At 41.8% G+C, this 18902-nt stretch overlaps 1 protein-coding gene across 5 annotated transcripts in view; it reads right to left on the minus strand.

Annotated features, from left to right (window-relative positions):
• The window catches only part of LOC140201569 (filamin-A-interacting protein 1-like), a 359890-nt gene that overhangs the window by 14797 nt on the left and 326191 nt on the right, over positions 1 to 18902 (minus strand). For 4 of the 5 annotated variants that reach the window (XM_072265860.1, XM_072265859.1, XM_072265862.1 and 1 more), the window contains one exon: positions 4328 to 4551. In XM_072265860.1, the coding sequence (XP_072121961.1) occupies positions 4345 to 4551 (207 nt within the window). In that variant the 3' untranslated portion in view covers positions 4328 to 4344. The remainder of the gene's footprint in view (positions 1 to 4327; positions 4552 to 18902) is intronic. The other variant, XM_072265861.1, reaches the window with a different exon arrangement.

The following is an 18902-nucleotide window of genomic DNA, read 5'->3' on the forward strand; positions in this document are numbered from 1 at the left end:
CTTGGACGCACTGGAACAAAGAGAAACCAAGAGCTCCTGAAGTACATCACTTCCTCTCTAAAGCTGCCACCTGGACCAGAAACACATCACTGATGATCTCATAGAAATTGCAGCTGGGACCCATGGTGGAAGTCAGTAAACTACTTGGTGACTTACCTCCTGCTAACCCAGGCAAGAGAGTTGGCCATGGCTAACTTTTGTTCTTTAATTACCAGTCTGTTTGAAAGGCTTCACCAGAGCTACAGCACATCTCCATGTGAGGCAGCAGGGAAAAAAAAACACAGAGCCAATAAATCACAGTAAAACTGCATAAACTATAAAGTTCTTCCAGTCTGATTGCTATAGTCTCTGAAGAGAAATTAAGACCACCGCACTTGGAGCAATGTGTTAAAAAGAAACAAAACCTGAGGGCCATCTCCATTAATCTTTAACTTTGGCCTTTCAGATTTATTAAATGGAGAATTTCTAACTCAGTCCCCCTGAGACGCCACCCCATCTGAAACTTCATTGGAAACATTTTTAAAAAAAATCTCGTAAACCTCCACAGCACTAAAGTTCCATTTCACAGAACAGCACACGACTTAGATTTGGTTTCCACTCACAAGTCCTTTGAATTTTTAAAATTTTTAATTTTAATTATTTTCTTTTAATTATATTTTATTTCAATTCACAACACCTTCTTACAGTTTATATGCTGGCATCCTTAACTTTATAAGTTATATATGTAATGCCCTGGTTAAAATTTCTACTGCTACTCTGTGAGGTATTTTATTTTAGCAAGTTTTCTGTAAAAGCAGTGTGTCCTGCTGGTAAGAGTATTTTGCATTCAGCTAAAGATAAGGAGCCACATTATCCAACTTAGGATTGTTGTGTCAGCCAATCAGGATTGTGGGATGTAGAGAAGGTTCTAGGGAGCTGGGCGGGAAGAAGTTTCTGAAGGACTGTGGTCTGGTTTGGAGTCCTTTTTGGCGGGAGCTGCGGGGCAAGACAGAAGGGAAGATGCCGCAGAAGGCAATTGGAAGGAGAGTCCCCTTTGCCAGAAGTGCTTTGTACAAATGAGTGGCTCCAAGGAGGAAGGGCCAAGAGAGCCAGTTCACTCGAGGTGGTCTTTGAGGGAAATTCAGACTATGGGCTGTGTTTTCATGCAGACCATGGGTTCCCACACATGAGTAAAATGATACTCCTGGCTACTCTGGAAAAGAGCTCCAACGTTTAAGTGCACATTGGACTGGTTTAACTGTAATGGTCTTCTTCATTTAGCTTTTCTTATTTCTGTAACTGTAAATTTGGTAAATATACCTTTTTGTCATTTCTGGGTTACTGATAACTGCATGGGCAGTACCCGACGATCTCCAAATCATTCTGACCCTAGACACTTGTTGCTTATGAAAGGTGACCTTCTCACTGCTGAGTCACACAGCTGTTAGCAGAGCTAGCTACAGAGTTAAGTTGGTGTACAAGCTCTGGTGAGAAGGTTACTTACTCTATATTATGTATGTGACACAAACAGTTTGCGTACATCCATATCCAGGGATGTAATGAAACATCCCGTATATCTTACAGCTGGTTTTTCAGACTGTAGGAGGAGGAATATGCCATCTGGCCTTTTGATCCTGCTAACCATTCATCAAGATTATGGCTCATCTTCTACCTCTGCTCCTGCAGCATCTTATAACCCCAAATCCTCTTAACGTCCAGAAATCTATTGATCTCTGATTTGAATGAATTCAATGATTGAATCTCCACAGTCCTCCCAGGCAGAGAAATCTGAAGATTTACCACCTGTGGTTGAAGTACAATCCTCATTTCAGTCTTGACTGATTTACCCATTATCTTAAGACAGTGACTTAGTTTCCAGAGTCCTCAGCCGGGGCAAACATGCTGCTGGCATCCAAAATCTAGAAGCTTAGTCTACAAAATCTGTTCACAACCTACACACAAACTCTGCCCAGTCATTAGATATGGTATTAGATAAATCAATGTGGCTTGTTGTAGTTTAGAAACTGATAGGCTGTTAAACTGCAGCAGAAATCACAAATACTGGAAGAGTTAAGTGATTCAGATCAGATTGGCAGTGTCTGTAGCTCAGATACAGCACTGTCTTTGGTGGATAACTTGACTGCACAGACTTCAAATTAATCATTCATTAGCTATCCAGGCAACATCCGGAGACCCTCTTGGTGTGTGATCACTTGTTATCGCACAGTAAATTCCCAATTGTGTTATGCAACAGGAGGTCAGGACTGAGCCAACTTCTCATCCACAGCAGGCACAAATTTCAGGATCACCATGGAGAGAGTGTGCTGGATTGGTGCTTGCACAGTAAATGGTGCATAGTAGCAGTGAGAGATGGAGGAAGAAGTAACTTCACAAAGTCTTTTCATAATTGTCATTCAAAGGCATATCCTGTCAAGCTGTTTAAAACCATAATTCAAAAGTAGTTATGCATAACTGGGTGGTGAGAATGATACTTCATGGATCAGTGAGGAAATTCAGAAGTTCTGTTATTTTTGTCAAACTCAGTTAATTCTATTCTGCATTTGTGGACTTACATAAACTGACATAAAAACAACTTAAAGTGTTTTACAGTAAGTCTGTGTGGAAAACACTTTGCCAAGATATTAAAAAGAAGATAGGTTTCAGAAAAGAGCTGGGCCAGTGCCAGTTTATAAGCAGGCATTCGCTCTGTTCATGGGCAGAGTGTAATGACTGCTAGTTCTGCGTACACTCTCCCTGTAGGATTTGGTCCTGAGCACAGCCCAATTCATCAGGTTTAAAACCTCTTACCAAACTCTGTAAGAGACAAATTTGCTGACTATTGTTGGCAGAGTTTCAGATGGTGGCGAGAGGGCGTGCAGAAGTGAGATAGACCAACTAGGTGAGTGGTGTTGCAGCGACAACCTTGTACTCAACATCAGTGAGACCAAAGTGCTGGCTGTAGACTTCAAAAAGGGTAAAATGAGGAAACACACACCAGTCCTCATCAAGGGATCAGAAAAGGAAAGGATGAGCAATTTCAAGTTCCTGGGTGTCAATATCGCTAAGGATCTATCCTGAACCCAACATATCAATGCAGTTACAAAGTAGGCACGACAGCGGCTATACTTCATTAGGCGTTTAAGGAGACTTGGTATGTCACTAAAGATACTCGGAAATTTCTGCAGATTACAATGGAGAGCATTCTAACTGGTTGCGTCACCGTCTGGTATTGGGGTCGAAGTTACACAGGATCGAAGTAAGCTGCAGGGAGTTGGAAACTTTGTCAGCTCCATCATCGGCACTAGCTCCACAGTATCCAGGGCATCTTCAAGGAGCGATGCCTCAAAAAGATGGCATCCATCATTAACGGCCCCATCACCCAGAACATGCCCTCTTCTCATTGCTAGCATCAGGAAGGAGTTATAGAAGCCGGAAGACACACACACAGTGATTCAGGAACAGCTTCTTCCCCTCAACTGTGCTGGCAATATATCTGATTTTAACCTCTCCTTCTCAAACTGCAGGGTGAATTATATCATATTATAATCACTGCCTCCTTAGTGTTCCTTTACCTTAAGCTCTTGAATCAAATCTAGTTCATTACACAACACCCAAACCAGAATTGCCTTTTCCTTAGTGGGCTCAACCACAAGCTACTCTAAAAATGCATCTCGTAGGCATTCTATGAATTCCTTCTCTTGGGATCCAGCGTCAAGCAGATTTTTACCCAGTCTACCTGCACATCGAAATGCCCCATTACCATTGTAACATTGCCTTCTTTACATGGCTTTTCTATCTCCTGTTGTAATTTGTATGGGCGGACATCCCTCTGATGTAATGGGTTGTAGGATTGCCATAAACTTTCCTGCACCCAGTTAAAGATGGTGATGGTCATGGAATGGATTTGCACTACGTGACCTGTCAGCCTGTAGGTCAGTTAACAAGTCCTCCCACCACTCCAAATTGTAGAGAGTGTAAAGGAATTAAGAATCTTTGGACAAACCATTACAATTTTAAATGCCTTGAGATCCCTCTGAACTTCTATTTTTAATATTGCAGAATCTAAGCAAATCTTTGCATTGAAGGTCATGCAGAAAATGCAGTGAGAGTGGTCTTGGTTAATTTGGGAATTTGTCTCCAGTATTATAAAGCATCCCTTTCTTCTCTGTTACACCTCAGTGTCAGTGTTATTGTAATGGTAGTTTTCATGACCACTAAACACAAAGTTAGTATGTTGTTAGGCAAGCTAGGAACAGATGAAAAAGTTAGTATGTGGTGTGTGTGGGGTTGTGGGGTGAGTCTACCAATGAGGGGTGATCTCCATGGTTGCAGTAAGACCTCCACCTACCCCCAGGGCCTCCACGTTCAGCCCTTCCCCCCAGCCTGAGGGGCTGAACTGCTGGCTGGACATTTCTTCAGTTCAATTCTCATTGACTGGCTCTCAGCACGAGATTCATACTTTGTCACACCTCCTGCTCCCATGGCTGCCACTACAGGCTTTCCTGCTTTCATACCTTTTGACATGGGGATGCGGGTGGGTGCGGGCCAAGCTGCTGACCCCTCCGGTGCTCCCTAAAAGGGAAAGGAAGAAAAAGACATTGTTAACATTCTGCGCAGCATAAATTGTGCAACAATGCAAACCTTTGATTACAACCCATTGTTTTAAATAAGAAACTTCTTGATTGATAACACTGGACAACAATTTTTTTCAGAAGTGTTGCATCCTCAGGAAATGCTTTTGTTTATGATAGACGGCTTGTAGCGGAACACAAATCTAATTTCAGACTACTTGTATCACTTAGGAATTTGGAGAAACAAGAAAATAAACACATTGCATAACAGTGCTGACACTTTGCAATAGTTCAACTAAGCTAAAAATATTTTGTTGATGATTTTCTGAGGCTTCTCGCTTAAGTGTCCAACAATAATCAGCCAGCATTGATGTATTCCAGTTGCCCTGACACCGTTTCTCCATGACCATAATGTCCTGGTGAAACCTTTCACCGTGCCCGTCACTGGCAGCGCCAAGATTTGTAGAGAAGAACTCTAAATAGGAATGCTGTAAATGACGCTCTAGTAACATGTTCATGGTTTTGTATGCTTGAAGCATGGTGTCAACCAGCTGCATGTAGTTTGGTGCTCTATAGTTGCCAAGAAAACATTCAACAACATCCTTGAATGCCTTCCCTGTGATTTTCTCCAGTCCCACTCAAAGTTCTTTGAATTGCCAGTAACTTATAACCTATTTGATTTTTGAACCAACAAAAATACCTTCCATAATCAGTTTATGAATTGAAATAACAAAATATAGGCGATTTTTAAAAATGGTGTGTGACAGAGAAATTTCATAGAGATTTTCATGATCAGCAGCCCAAAATCCATGAGATACAGCCAAATGTATTCAGGAAGCAGAATCTTTGTCGACCAGTATAATTGGAAAGCCATTTTTTTCAGGTTTGCTTACCCGTAGAATGAGAGAGGATACAAAGGTAAAATGTACCAAAAGGTTTACACCTCTGATGCCTAAATGATAATGCCATACAGATTAGTCAACGAACTATTGGAGTAATTGAAGTTAAATCACTGCCAGCGGCAAATTAATCAGATCAGGTCTGGCTGTCCAGGGGCTGTCATCCATTCATCTCTACTATGGCCAGCATAGCCACTGCCTCACAGTGCCAGAAATCTGGGTTTAGTCCTAATCTTGGGTGCTCTTTGTGTGGAGTTTGCACATTCCCTTTGTGATCTCATGCATTTCCCACAGAGGCTCCAATTTCCTCCCATATCCCAAAGACATATTGGTTGATAGGGTTGGAAACCACTGTGTTTTAAACACTTTTTGTAAGATGAATGAATGTAAAACTAAAGTTGTATTGTTATCGTTTGTACTTTTTAACAATCTCATGTTATTTTCACAAGTATGTGATGGCTCACCCCACTTACGGGCAGAAAACGGTATAACAGCTAAACAAACAGATTATCACCATTCTCATTTTTCACTGGCTAAGCATTAGCACATTACCCACAGCCTCAGGATAGAAAGACATCCTTTAGGACGGAGATGAGGAGGAATATTTAAAGTGAAGGGTAATAGGTTCTTGAGCCTCAATGCTTATGGGCAGAAGACAGGAAAATGAGGTTGAGGGGGAAAATAAATCAGCCTCAATTGGCCAACTGGCCTAATTCTGCTCCAGTGGCTTATGGGCTGGACTTGATGGCTGAAGGCCTGTTTCCATCCTGGATCCTGTTGTGACAATGTAAATAAAATAAGATCGTACTTCCCTTTCTGCAGTGGTCACCTTGGACCACGATGCAGTTTTGCTGACTGATATGTTGCACATGAAAGACAACGTGGTGATTCCACCCCTCCAAGCTGCAAGTTCTGCTCAGAATTCTTGGCCTTTTGAGAAGCCACTGGAACATACGTAACATTCGTCAGGCTGACTGGGCCTCACAAGCACCCAGCAGCACTCCCCCTCCCCACTTTAAACATGAATGGTGAGCCTAAGCAACAGACACGAAATGCTGAAGGAAGTCAGCAGGTGAGGCAACATCTATGGAAGTGAATAAACTGTTGACATTTCAGGCCAAGACCCTTCTTCAGGAATGAAAAGGAAGGGGGAAGATGCCTGAATAAATAGGGAGAGGGGAAGGAGGATGAACTGGAAGTTGAAACCAGGTGGGTGGGAAGTGTAAAAGATTGAAGAAGAAGGAATCTGAGAGGAGAGGAGAGCAGAACTTAAGAGAAAGGGAAGGAGGTGGGGCATCAGAGAGAAGTGATGGGCAAGGGAGAAGAGGTGAAAGGTCAGAATGGGGATTAGAAGAAAAGGGGAGGGGTAGGGAAAGAAAATTTTACTGGAAGGAGAAATTGATATTCATGCCATCAGGTTGGAAGCTACTCAGATGGATTATAAGGTGTTGCTCCTCCACCCTGAGGGCGGCCTCCTCTTGGCACAAGAGGAGGCCATAGACCAACATGTCTGAATGGGAATGGAAATTAAAATGTTTGGCCCCTGGGAAGTTCTGCTTTTGGCAGATGGAGCAGAGGCAGTGAACTGATTTTGGTTTACCGTCCCAGAACTAAGCATTCTATTCAAATGCTTTCACCCAGGAATTATTAAAGCAAAATTCCCAGCACTATTGTTGATTGTGAGGAAGATAAATCCTCACAAAATAAATAAATAGATAAATAAATAGATAAATCCTTACTTGTCCCTACTTGTCAGAAAAATCCTGCCTTTAGTCTTCTGTTAAATATAGAGCCAAGTACTATGAATTTCACTAATATTCTCCCCATGACCACGTGAGTTTCCTCCAGGTGCTCCTGTTTCCTCCCACAGTCCAAAGACATGTGGGTTAGGAGGCTAATTGGTCACATGAGTGTAAGTGGCCAATGTGGGCTCATTGGGCCAGAAGGGCCTGCAACTGTGCTATATCTCTAAATACAACAAAAACAAAGAAGCAAACAAATAAATAAATTGATAGATAAATAACACTGAGAATGTGAGTTGTGGATTACTTTAAAGTGAGTCTGTAGATTGTGGAATCAGTTCAGAGTTGAGGTGAGTGAAGTTATCCATGCCGGTTGAGAAGCTGATAGTTGAATGGTAAGAACTTTGTTCTGGAGCATTTTACAAAGTTGACAAAGCAGTGTGTGCCATGGAAGTCCAGTCAACAGGGAACAAGTCCCACAAGGAGTACAACCTCCTGCGTAAGTGGGGATGAGAGTTACTCAAAGGGAGACAGGGAAGCATTCCAAGAATCACTGCTCCTTGTACAATATGCCGATGGAAATACTTTCCAAGCAGAAGTAACTATCTCAGTCAGGATTGGGCTTTCCCTGCACAGCACTCATGTCGAGCCCTGGCTGCCACACATTTCATTCCTTCCTTGCCTGCCAGCAGTTGAACTGAATGCAAGGTCTGGGATTTGACAGCTCTCTTGTACTTAAACATTCTCTGGTTCTTCGTGCACCCCAGAAGATGGTACACGATATGAGGTTCATCAGTGCTTATCAGCAGGACAAAGACTCATTACAACACAGTAACAGTTACGACTACTTTGTGTCTGTGACCTCTGTGACTTTTACTCCACAGTATGCTGAACGGAGGCTGAGGCTCCGTGCCGGCTCCAGCTGCTCCAGGCTTCGTGTCTGACGACTCGCTTATATTCGAAATGTACATTCAACTCTCTGAACTTCAAAATCCCACCTTTCACTTCTTGTTGAATCCAGACATTGATGGGAAAAACCCACTAATGCTTCCGGTATGCCACCACAGCGACTGGCCATATGAGGAGCGGAGTATTTAGATAGGTGACCTCAAACCAGCAGAAAGCCCGTGGTCTTGATCCCTGCAGTAATCCTTGCCCTTCCATATGCTTCTGAGACTGGAACTGCCTGTAGCAAACATCACAACTCGCTGGGAAAGCAAGGCCAATTCTGTCTCCGCAAGATTTTCCAAGTTCCCCGACAGGGCAAGCAAATCAATGTGCACCCTCGCCTAGGTCAGTACCCCCAGAGTGAGGCAATGTATTGTCAGTCAACTCGTGGGCATGCCCTGCACAAGACTCCTGGGAAAGGTACTCTTTCCTCTGAACTTCACCAGAGCAGATGTGATTGAATTTGGCAGGGAAATTAGATGGGGCCAGCAGTGGCAGGTGTTTAGAAACATAGAAACATAGAAACATAGAAAATAGGTGCAGGAGTAGGCCATTCGGCCCTTCGAGCCTGCACTGCCATTTATTATGATCATGGCTGATCATCCAACTCAGAACCCCGCCCCAGCCTTCCCTCCATACCCCCTGACCCCCGTAGCCACAAGGGCCATATCTAACTCCCTCTTAAATACAGCCAATGAACTGGCCTCAACTGTTTCTTGTGGCAGAGAATTCCACAGATTCACCACTCTCTGTGTGAAGAAGTTTTTCCTAATCTCAGTCCTAAAAGGCTTCCCCTCTATCCTCAAACTGTGACCCCTCGTTCTGGACTTCCCCAACATTGGGAACAATCTTCCTGCATCTAGCCTGTCCAATCCCTTTAGGATCTTATACGTTTCAATCAGATCCCCCCTCAATCTTCTAAATTCCAATGAGTACAAGCCCAGTTCATCCAGTCTTTCTTCATATGAAAGTCCTGCCAACCCAGGAATCAATCTGGTGAACCTTCTCTGTACTCCCTCTATGGCAAGGATGTCTTTCCTCAGATTAGGGGACCAAAACTGCACACAATACTCCAGGTGTGGTCTCACCAAGGCCTTGTACAACTGCAGTAGTACCTCCCTGCTCCTGTAATCAAATCCTCTCGCTATAAACGCCAGCATACCATTCGCCTTTTTCACCGCCTGCTGTACCTGCATGCCCACTTTCAATGACTGGTGTATAATGACACCCAGGTCTCGTTGCACCTCCCCTTTTCCTAATCGGCCACCATTCAGATAATAATCTGTTTTCCTATTTTTGCCACCAAAGTGGATAACTTCACATTTATCCACATTAAATTGCATCTGCCATGAATTTGCCCACTCACCCAACCTATCCAAGTCACCCTGCATCCTCTTAGCATCCTCCTCACAGCTAACACTGCCACCCAGCTTCGTGTCATCCACAAACTTGGAGATGCTGCATTTAATTCCCTCATCCAAGTCATTAATATATATTGTAAACAACTGGGGTCCCAGCACTGAGCCTTGCGGTACCCCACTAGTCACCGCCTGCCATTCTGAAAAGGTCCCGTTTATTCCCACTCTTTGCTTCCTGTCTGCTAACCAACTCTCCACCCACACCAATACCTTACCCCCAATACCGTGTGCTTTAAGTTTGCACACTAATCTCCTGTGTGGGACCTTGTCAAAAGCCTTCTGAAAATCCAAATATACCACATCCACTGGTTCTCCCCTATCCACTCTACTAGTTACATCCTCAAAAAATTCTATGAGATTCGTCAGACATGATTTTCCTTTCACAAATCCATGCTGACTTTGTCCGATCATTTCACCGCTTTCCAAATGTGCTGTTATCACATCTTTGATAACTGACTCCAGCAGTTTTCCCACCACCGATGTTAGGCTAACCGGTCTATAATTCCATGGTTTCTCTCTCCCTCTTTTTTTAAAAAGTGGAGTTACATTAGCCACCCTCCAATCCTCAGGAACTAGTCCAGAATCTAACGAGTTTTGAAAAATTATCACTAATGCATCTACTATTTCTTGGGCTACTTCCTTAAGCACCCTGGGATGCAGACCATCTGGCCCTGGGGATTTATCTGCCTTCAATCCCTTCAATTTACCTAACACCACTTCCCTACTAACATGTATTTCGCTCAGTTCCTCCATCTCACTGGACCCTCTGTCCCCTACTATTTCTGGAAGATTATTTATGTCCTCCTTAGTGAAGACAGAACCAAAGTAATTATTCAATTGGTCTGCCATGTCCTTGCTCCCCATAATCAATTCACCTGTTTCTGTCTGCGGGGGACCTACATTTGTCTTTACCAGTCTTTTCCTTTTTACGTATCTATAAAAGCTTTTACAGTCCGTTTTTATGTTGCCTGCCAGTTTTCTCTCATAATCTTTTTTCCCCTTCCTAATTAAGCCCTTTGTCCTCCTCTGCTGAACTCTGAATTTCTCCCAGTCCTCAGGGACTTAGGGAAATATTTTATAAATCTGATCAAATGGTATATTTCCATGAGGAAGAAAGGCTATTTGAATCGGATGGTCCATTCATCACTCTTTTTTAAATAGCTTTATTGGTCACATGTACATCAAAACGCAATGAAATGAATCATTTGCATCAAATCAAATCGATGAGGATTGTGGCACAAAGAGAAAACCTGCAGAAGCTGCAGATCTGAGCAACACACACTAAATGCTGGAGGAACTCAGCAGGCCAGGCAGCATCTACGGAAAAGAGTACACTGTCAAAGTATCAGGCCTGAAATGTCGACTGTTTACTCCTTTCCATGGACGCTACCCGGCCTACTGAGTTCTGCCAGTATTTTACGTATCCTGCAGCAAGGCCTGCAAATGTCGCTACAATTCCAATGCCAACATAGCATACCCACATCTTACTAATCCTAACTGGTATGCCTTTGGATTATGGGAGGAAACTAGAGCACCCAGAGGAAACCCACATGGTCAAAGGGAGAGTTTACAAACTCCTTACGGACAGTTGTGGCAATTGAACCCCGATCTTACAGCTGGCTCTGTAAAATATTGCACTAATCACTACACTCTGAATCATCTAGTATCCTGCAACAGGGACCCCCTCCACCCAGGACATGCTCTCTTCTCACAGCTGCCACCAGGAAGAAGGTACAGGAGCCTCAGGACTCACACCACCAGGTTCAGGAACAGTTATTACTCCTCGATCATCAGACCCTTGAACCAAAGGGGATAACTTCACTCAACTTCACTTGCCCCATCATTGAAATGTTCCCACAATCTATGGACTCACTTTCAAGGACTTTTCATCTCATATTCTTGATGTTTATTGCTTATTTATTTATTATTGTTATATCTTTCATTTTGTATTTGCACTGTTTGTTATATTTTGCACACTGATTGAACACACAAATTAGTGTGGTCTTTCATTGATTCTGTTGTGAATATTATGAAGGTTTTATTGAGTATGCCCACAAGAAAATGAATCTCAGGATTGTATATGGTGCCATTATATATACTTTGATAATAAATTTGCTATGAACTTTGAAATTGAAAGAAAGGTCAATGCCGCCTTATGGCTCCAGGGGTCTGGCTATTCTTGGAAATTAATTTTGAATATTCTACACAGGAGCTTCCAACATGTGCTCCAGTCTTCTCCCAAATATGCACTGGAAAGTCAAAAGTGACTGTAAATCATCCCTTAACTGCTCAAGTGCCAAAAATATCAGAGGGGACTTCACAATGGAAGACTCTTACCAGTGCCAACTTTAATTATCTTACATTCTTAAAGTTCCCTTAAGTAACTGTCATGTCAGTGTGACTAAATGCCAGAATGCTGTGAGAATGTAAGCAACATATTGGGTCAAAGGGAACCAGTAGATATAGTTTATTTGGAATTACAGAACACATTTGATCAGGTGGTAAATAAAAAGGCTATTGCACAAAAACAAATAGCAGGGTCTGTTATTATTGTCATCAACCATATATCAAAGATCTAGATGATAAAGTGACTAACTGGATTAGCAAATTTGCAGATGACAGCAACATTGGTGGTGTAGTGGACAGTGAGGAAGACTGTCAGAACTTGCAGCAGGATCTGGACCAGCTCAAAAAAATGGCAGATGGAAATTATTGCAGACAAGTGCGAGGTTTTGTACTTCAGCAGGACCAACCAGAGTAGGTCTTACACAGTGAACGGTAAGGGCACTGAGGAGTGGTTTAGAACAAAGGGATCTGGGAATACAGATCCATAATTCATTGAAAGAGGCACCATGGGAAGATAGGGTCTTAAAGAAAACTCATAAATCAATGTATTGATTACGCGAGTTATAAGTTGTATAAGACGTTGGTAAGGCTGAATTTGGAGTGTTGTGTGCTGTTTTAGTCACCTTCAGAGAAAATTTACAAAGATGCTGCTGGGACTGAGGGACCTGAGTTATAAGGAAAGGTTGAGTAGGTTAGGACTTTATTCCTTGGAATATAGATTGAGGGGAAATTTGATAGAAGGATACAAAATTATGAGAAGTAAATGCAAGCACTGAGGTTTTTCCGCTGAGATTGGGTGGGACTACAACTAGAGGTCATGGGTTAAGAGTGAAAGATGAAAAGTTTAAGAGGAATATGAGGGGAAACTTCTTCACTCAGAGAGTCGTGAGAGTGTGGAACAAGCTGCCAACACAAGTGGTGCATGCGAGCTTGATTTCAACGTTTAAGAGAAGTTTGATGGTATGTTGATGGGGTACTGCTATAGAGGGTTATGATGCGGTGCAGATCGATGGGAGTAGGGGAAGGGGCCTGCTTCTGTGCTGTATTTTTCTATTACTCTAATATTCCAGCATGGATAGGGGACAGATTGGGATAAGCATTGCAGGGAGAAACAAGAGTCAGGCCTAGAATCTGGAGAAACCAACAAACTGCTGCAACAACTCAGTGGATTGAGCTGCATCGGGGGGGTTGGGGTGGGGGGGTGCTGAAGGTATTTCTGATGTTTTGGGTCAAGCATCTGTGACTGGACTGAGAACAAAGAGGGAAGAGCAGGGAAATGCTGAGACAGGGATCAGTGTGCAAAGGAGGGGGTAAAGGACAATTAGCAGATGGAATCGGCCAGGGTAAGGGTAGTGGTGGAGTTAGGAGGCAGAGGCAGGTGGGTGATGGACGGAGGCAAACAAAGAAAAGGCGGATGAAGCTGGGTATGTGTGTCAGCGTGGCAATCAGTAACTAAGGGGTGAACCACAAATCAGTGCTTGGGTCTCACCTGTTAATAACCTATCTCATCAATGGATGAAGTGTGCACAGTAGCCAAGTTTGTTGGCAAGTCAAAAATAAATGGGTTAACAAGTCATGAAGAGAACACAAACAACACGCAAAGGGACACGGACTGAGAACAAGTTGGTAGATGGAGTATAAACTCTTGTAGGACAGTTACTATCCCTCAACCATCAGGGTCTTGAACAATAAAGGATAACTACACTCAATGATCTCTTAAGGGCTCTTTATCTCATTATCTCATGTTCCCTTTATTTATTGCTACTTATTTATACTTGAATTTGCACAGTTTGTTGTCTTCTGCATTCAGGCTGATCTTTCATTTGATCCTGTTATGGTTACTAATTTATAGATTTGCAGAGTGTGCCTGCAGGAAAATGAATCTCAGAGTTATATATGGTGGCATATTTGTATTTTGTTAATAAATTCCCTTTTGAGAGGAACTGAGTCATCGACACTGTTTCCTTTTCTTCCATTTTTACGTTGTTAAAGTTGCCCAGCTCTTTTTTTAGTTCACTTGATTCATTCTGTTCAGATTAGTTTTCTTTTGAGGGGGTTTTATTTTTTTTTCTTTTTTCATGATTTTTGTCTAGATATTTTCTTTTTGTCCTGTATTATTCATTGGTATCCTACATGATTGGGAGTTTTGTCATTTAAATACTATTTGGTTTTATAATTACTCATGTTAAGCATAACAATGTATTTCCAACAACTTTGTATTATTGCTATGCTATGCTTATAGTCTATGAAACTAATAAAAAGATTGAAAAAGAAAAGAAATTCCCTTTGAACTTTGATATGGAAAACTATAGGAAATCGACCTTGGAAAGATCAATGAAGAAGTCATTATTTAAATAAAATTCAAAGAAATCAGCAGATGCTAGTAATCTAAAATACAAACAGAAAATACTAGAAACATTTAGTAGGTCAGACAGAGTTAATGTTTCAGGCCTAAAATCCTTTGTCAGAATTGGGAAAGAGAAAAAATAAAATTAGTTTTAAGCTGCAAAGTGTGTACAGGTAGGATGGGTAGGACAAAGGAATATCAGAGAAAGTAAGGAGAAAGCAAGTTATCTGAAATCGTTGAAATTTATATTCCTTCCGTTCATTCTCCCCAGCCCAGTCCTTTGTCATTTACAACTGCAACACTGCTATAATGCTCCCCACTTCGACATTCTCCAGTGGCCTATCGCCTATCCTATTAATTCTCCACCCACTTTGACCTCTAGTATCCTGCACTGTGACAAAGAGGTCCAAATAATCTTGGGCAACAACTCCTCACAAAGTGGGGCAGCACAGTAGAGTAGCATTTAGCACAAAACTTTACAGCACTGGCTGTAAGATCCAGGGTTCAATTCCCACCGCTATCAATAAGGAGTTAGCACATTCTCCCTGTGCCTCTGGCTGCTCTGTATTCCCCCACATTCCCGAAAGGTGTACAGGTTAGGGGTAGTGAATTGTGAGCATGCCATCTTGGCACCGGAAACATGGCCCAACACAATCCTCATTGATCTGATTTGACACAAACGAAGCATTTCACGGAATGCTTTAATGTACCCGTGACAAATAAAGCTAATCTCTTTTATCTGGTGCTGGTACAAAGGAATTCTGCAGAACCTTGTACTGGCAATACAAAGGTAACATGCTGGAACAACAAGTAATTAGAAAGGCTATGGGAATGTTGGGCTCTCTTACAAGAAGTAAGGATTACACAAGTTACATTTCGTTGTATTGGTTTGGACATCTTACCAGTGAGATGGATGTAGCCAAGCAACCACCAAAGAACATCTGGCCAGATGCCAGCCCAATCTGGCCTTCAGTGTAACAATTATATTCTTGTGTATGTCAGGCCTATTGACGTAAACCATATGACCCTGAAAGAAAATGTATCAATCCTTCATTGGTATAAACCTTTCCCCCGTTGTCAAGAGATCAAAGACTTTTTACACTTTATTCTTTGACTTCCTTCCAGTGTTTCTTTTAAGCAAGTAAGTAAAATTATGGCATTACTGTGTTAATTATTAATAACTGCTGATCTTCTCCCAGTATCACCTGTGGTCAACCATAGCATGGAACACAGTGCTCGTACACTTATCCAGCAGAACAGATGAATGAGCCATTACTAACAGGAGAGCCTTTGCTGAGCAGAAAGTCAAATGCAATTCTCCTTCTTCCACTGGAATAATTATTCACTGGAGTAAGATCATTTAATACAATTCATAAAGATGTACAAGGAAGCTGGAGAGACATAAATCCAAAAGAAGAAAGGCTCAGGTCAAGCCTAACTACTTTCCAAGTTTGATTTTGACCCTGTTGCCTTTTGTTGATGGTCTTCCCTGGATAGTGGGAGTATCTTAAAATGTTACTTTCTTTTTCTATTGAAGAGTTTAGTTTTAGTCAGTCAGTTTTATGCTCTCAGGTGTTAGAATCCAGTTTAAGATAACCTGTCTTAAAGCAGGAATAGTTCTTAAAGGATATTGGTCCTTCAGTTAGCTTTAGACTTGCTAGTAATGTTATTTTAATAGCCGTTAGAAGAAAAGTATATTCTGTATGCAACTTTAGGTGTAATGTTTGCAGTGAGGGGTTAGGTGTTTTTACCATTTACCAGAAACATTACGAGACTAAGCAAGTAGGAACGATGAATTAGACGCAATGTGGTGGATGTAGCAAGGTTGATGTGTGTCGTGAAATGGATCATCAATATGCATAAAGTAAGGGTAAATCACTCATGAGGGTAGGATCAACACTTGGACCAGAGGGAGCTGCTTCCTTCTGCTGTTCCTCAAAAATGGGGCCAGGCCAATGTGGATGGCACAGGCACCTGATGTTGCAGATTCTAAAAGGGCAGCATGAGTAAGTCCATGCAGGCAAAGGAAGTTCACCTGGACATTAGTGGACAAGGATTAAATTGCAGAAAGTGAGAGAGGGAGTTCGTCGGCAAAAAACAAACATCAATATTTTCATTGCTGACAAACTTGAAGATGAGCCAAAAGATTTCCAACAAGTATCTCAGAGTCAACTAATTTAGGAACTACAATGTGATGCTTAAAGCAAGATCTATTTCATAACATGGTACTATGGAGGTTGATGTCAGATAAGATAGCAGGACAGAAGACCCTTAACAGTGTTCCTGAGCAGAGAGATCTGGGGGTCCAAGCTCATAGCTCCTTGAAAGTAGCTACATGAGTTGATAAGGTGATTAGGAAGGCTTATGGAATGCTTGCTTTTACTAGTCGAGGCACTGAGTTCAAAAGTCAAGAGATTATGTTGCAACTTTATAGAACTCTGGCTAGGGCATATCTGGAATATTGCGTACGGTTTTGGTTGCCCCACTATAAGAAGGATGCCAAGGCTTTGGAGAGGGTGCAGAAGGGGTTTACCAGGATACTGCCTGGTTTAGAGGGCATGTGCTGTCATGAAAAGCTGGACAAACTTGGGTTGTTTTCTCTGGAGCGGTGGAGGCTGAGGGGAGAACCGATAGAAATTTATAAGAGGCAGAGATAGTGTAGACAGGGAATATTTTTTTCTCAGGGTAGAATGTCTAACACCAGATGGCATGCATTGAGGGTGAGAGGGGCTAAGTTCAAAGGGCAGGTGAGGGGTAAGTTTTTTTACAAAGGCAGTGGTGAATACCTGGAATGCGCCGTCTGGTTTGGTGGTAGAAGTAAACATATTATAAGCTTTTAAGAGACATTTGGATAGGCACATGAATGTGTGGAAGATGGAGGGATGTGGACATTGTCTAGGTAAGGAGGGTTTAGTTCTTAGGTTTTTTTAATTTACTTTTTAGCTGGATCTGCGCAATATTGTGACCAAAGGGCCTGTTCCTGTGCTGTACTGTTCTATGTTCTCTGTTCTATACCATGGCTGTTCTGTTTACTGTATGATCGAAGTGAGCTCGAATAGGGTAACTTTAGATAATATTAGCATTGACATCAATTCCTCTACAACAGTAAGAATTGTACATCTGGTGTAGATTCTACTAGTAGCAAATAGAATCCCAGTTATTCAGCTTGTAAATGAGGTGGATATTCTGTGCAGCAAGAAACATATGGTTTGTTATTATGCAGTAGCTGTACAAAGCAATCTATAATTTAAAAAAACATAAATTACAGAGGGAAGAAACTATTACTGAATTGTTGGGGGTGTGCCTTCAGGTTTCTGTACTTCTTTCCTGTTTGTAACAATGAGAAGATAACATGTCCTGGGTGATGGGGGTCCTTAAAGATGGATACTGCCTTTTTGAGACCTCGCTCTGTATCCACACAGCCAAGTTTCCCTGGATCACATGCCTCCTGATTTTCTGAATGATCCTACCATCGAACACCTTACTAAAATCTACATACCCCACATCCACTGCTCTACCTTCATCAGTTTGTTTTGTCAATTCCTCAATCAGATTCATGAGGCACCACCGTGTTAACTAACCCTAAGCAAATGCTCAGGAATCCTGTCTCTAAGAATACTCTTCAATATTTGCCTAACATAAGGCTCACTAGTCTAAAATTCCCAGGATAATCCGCATTACCCTTTTTTGACCAAAGGAATAGCATTTGCCACCTTCCAATCTTCTAGTGCTACTCTTGTGAAAGTTGTAATCAAAAGTTGCAATTTTGGCCACCTCATTAAGAGTGGCTGTCAAGTAGCGCCTTTGTGTAGTTCTCTTAAGGATTTAGCCAAGGTGTTTGAATCCATGACTATAAGCTTAACAGTAGAGCTGGGTTACTTAGGCACGGATACTCTGTATATTTCATTAACCTTGTCAGCTATTTGTATTTTAAAGAGTCTACTTAATCAAAGTTGATCAAACAAAGGCTGAGCCCATCCCTAATAAAACAGTAAAGCAATGTAACCTGCTTTCTCTAATTTTACTTTATATTGTTATAGATATTTTACAATGTTCTTTAACTAGGAAGGGATTTGGTTCATTGCAAAAGATACATAAAAACACAAAATGTTTTAAAACTGATCCTGAGACTATTCACCTGGTCAAACCCGCTCCGCCGTTCCATCATGGCTGATTTATTATCCCTCTGAACCCATTTTCCTTCCTTCTCCCCATAACATATGATGCCCTTACTAATCAAGAACCTATCAACCTCTGCTCTAAATATATACCAATGAATAGGTCTCCACAGCCATCTATGGCAATGAATTCCAAAGATTCACCACCCTCTGGCCAAGGAAATTCCTCCTCATCTCTGCTACAAAACATTAATATAAATTAAGCTGTAAGTATTTATATGACATCAAGGAATAAGTCTATTTTAATCCTATGGATTCTTATTGGCCTAGGCACATCTAAGAAGTATTTGGGGGTCATGGGAGGATACATGGATGATGATTGGTTAGCTAAGTTAGAAGATTGGACCCTGTTTACTGAAAAGTAGATTCGGATCCATACAGTATATATATTTAAAAAAAGAAGCTCTGTAGATGCTGGAAATCCAAAACAACACACATACAAAGTGCTGGAGGAACTCATCAGGTCAGGCAACA

This window comes from Mobula birostris, chromosome 8, assembly GCF_030028105.1.
Source record: "Mobula birostris isolate sMobBir1 chromosome 8, sMobBir1.hap1, whole genome shotgun sequence".
NCBI lineage: Eukaryota > Metazoa > Chordata > Chondrichthyes > Myliobatiformes > Myliobatidae > Mobula > Mobula birostris.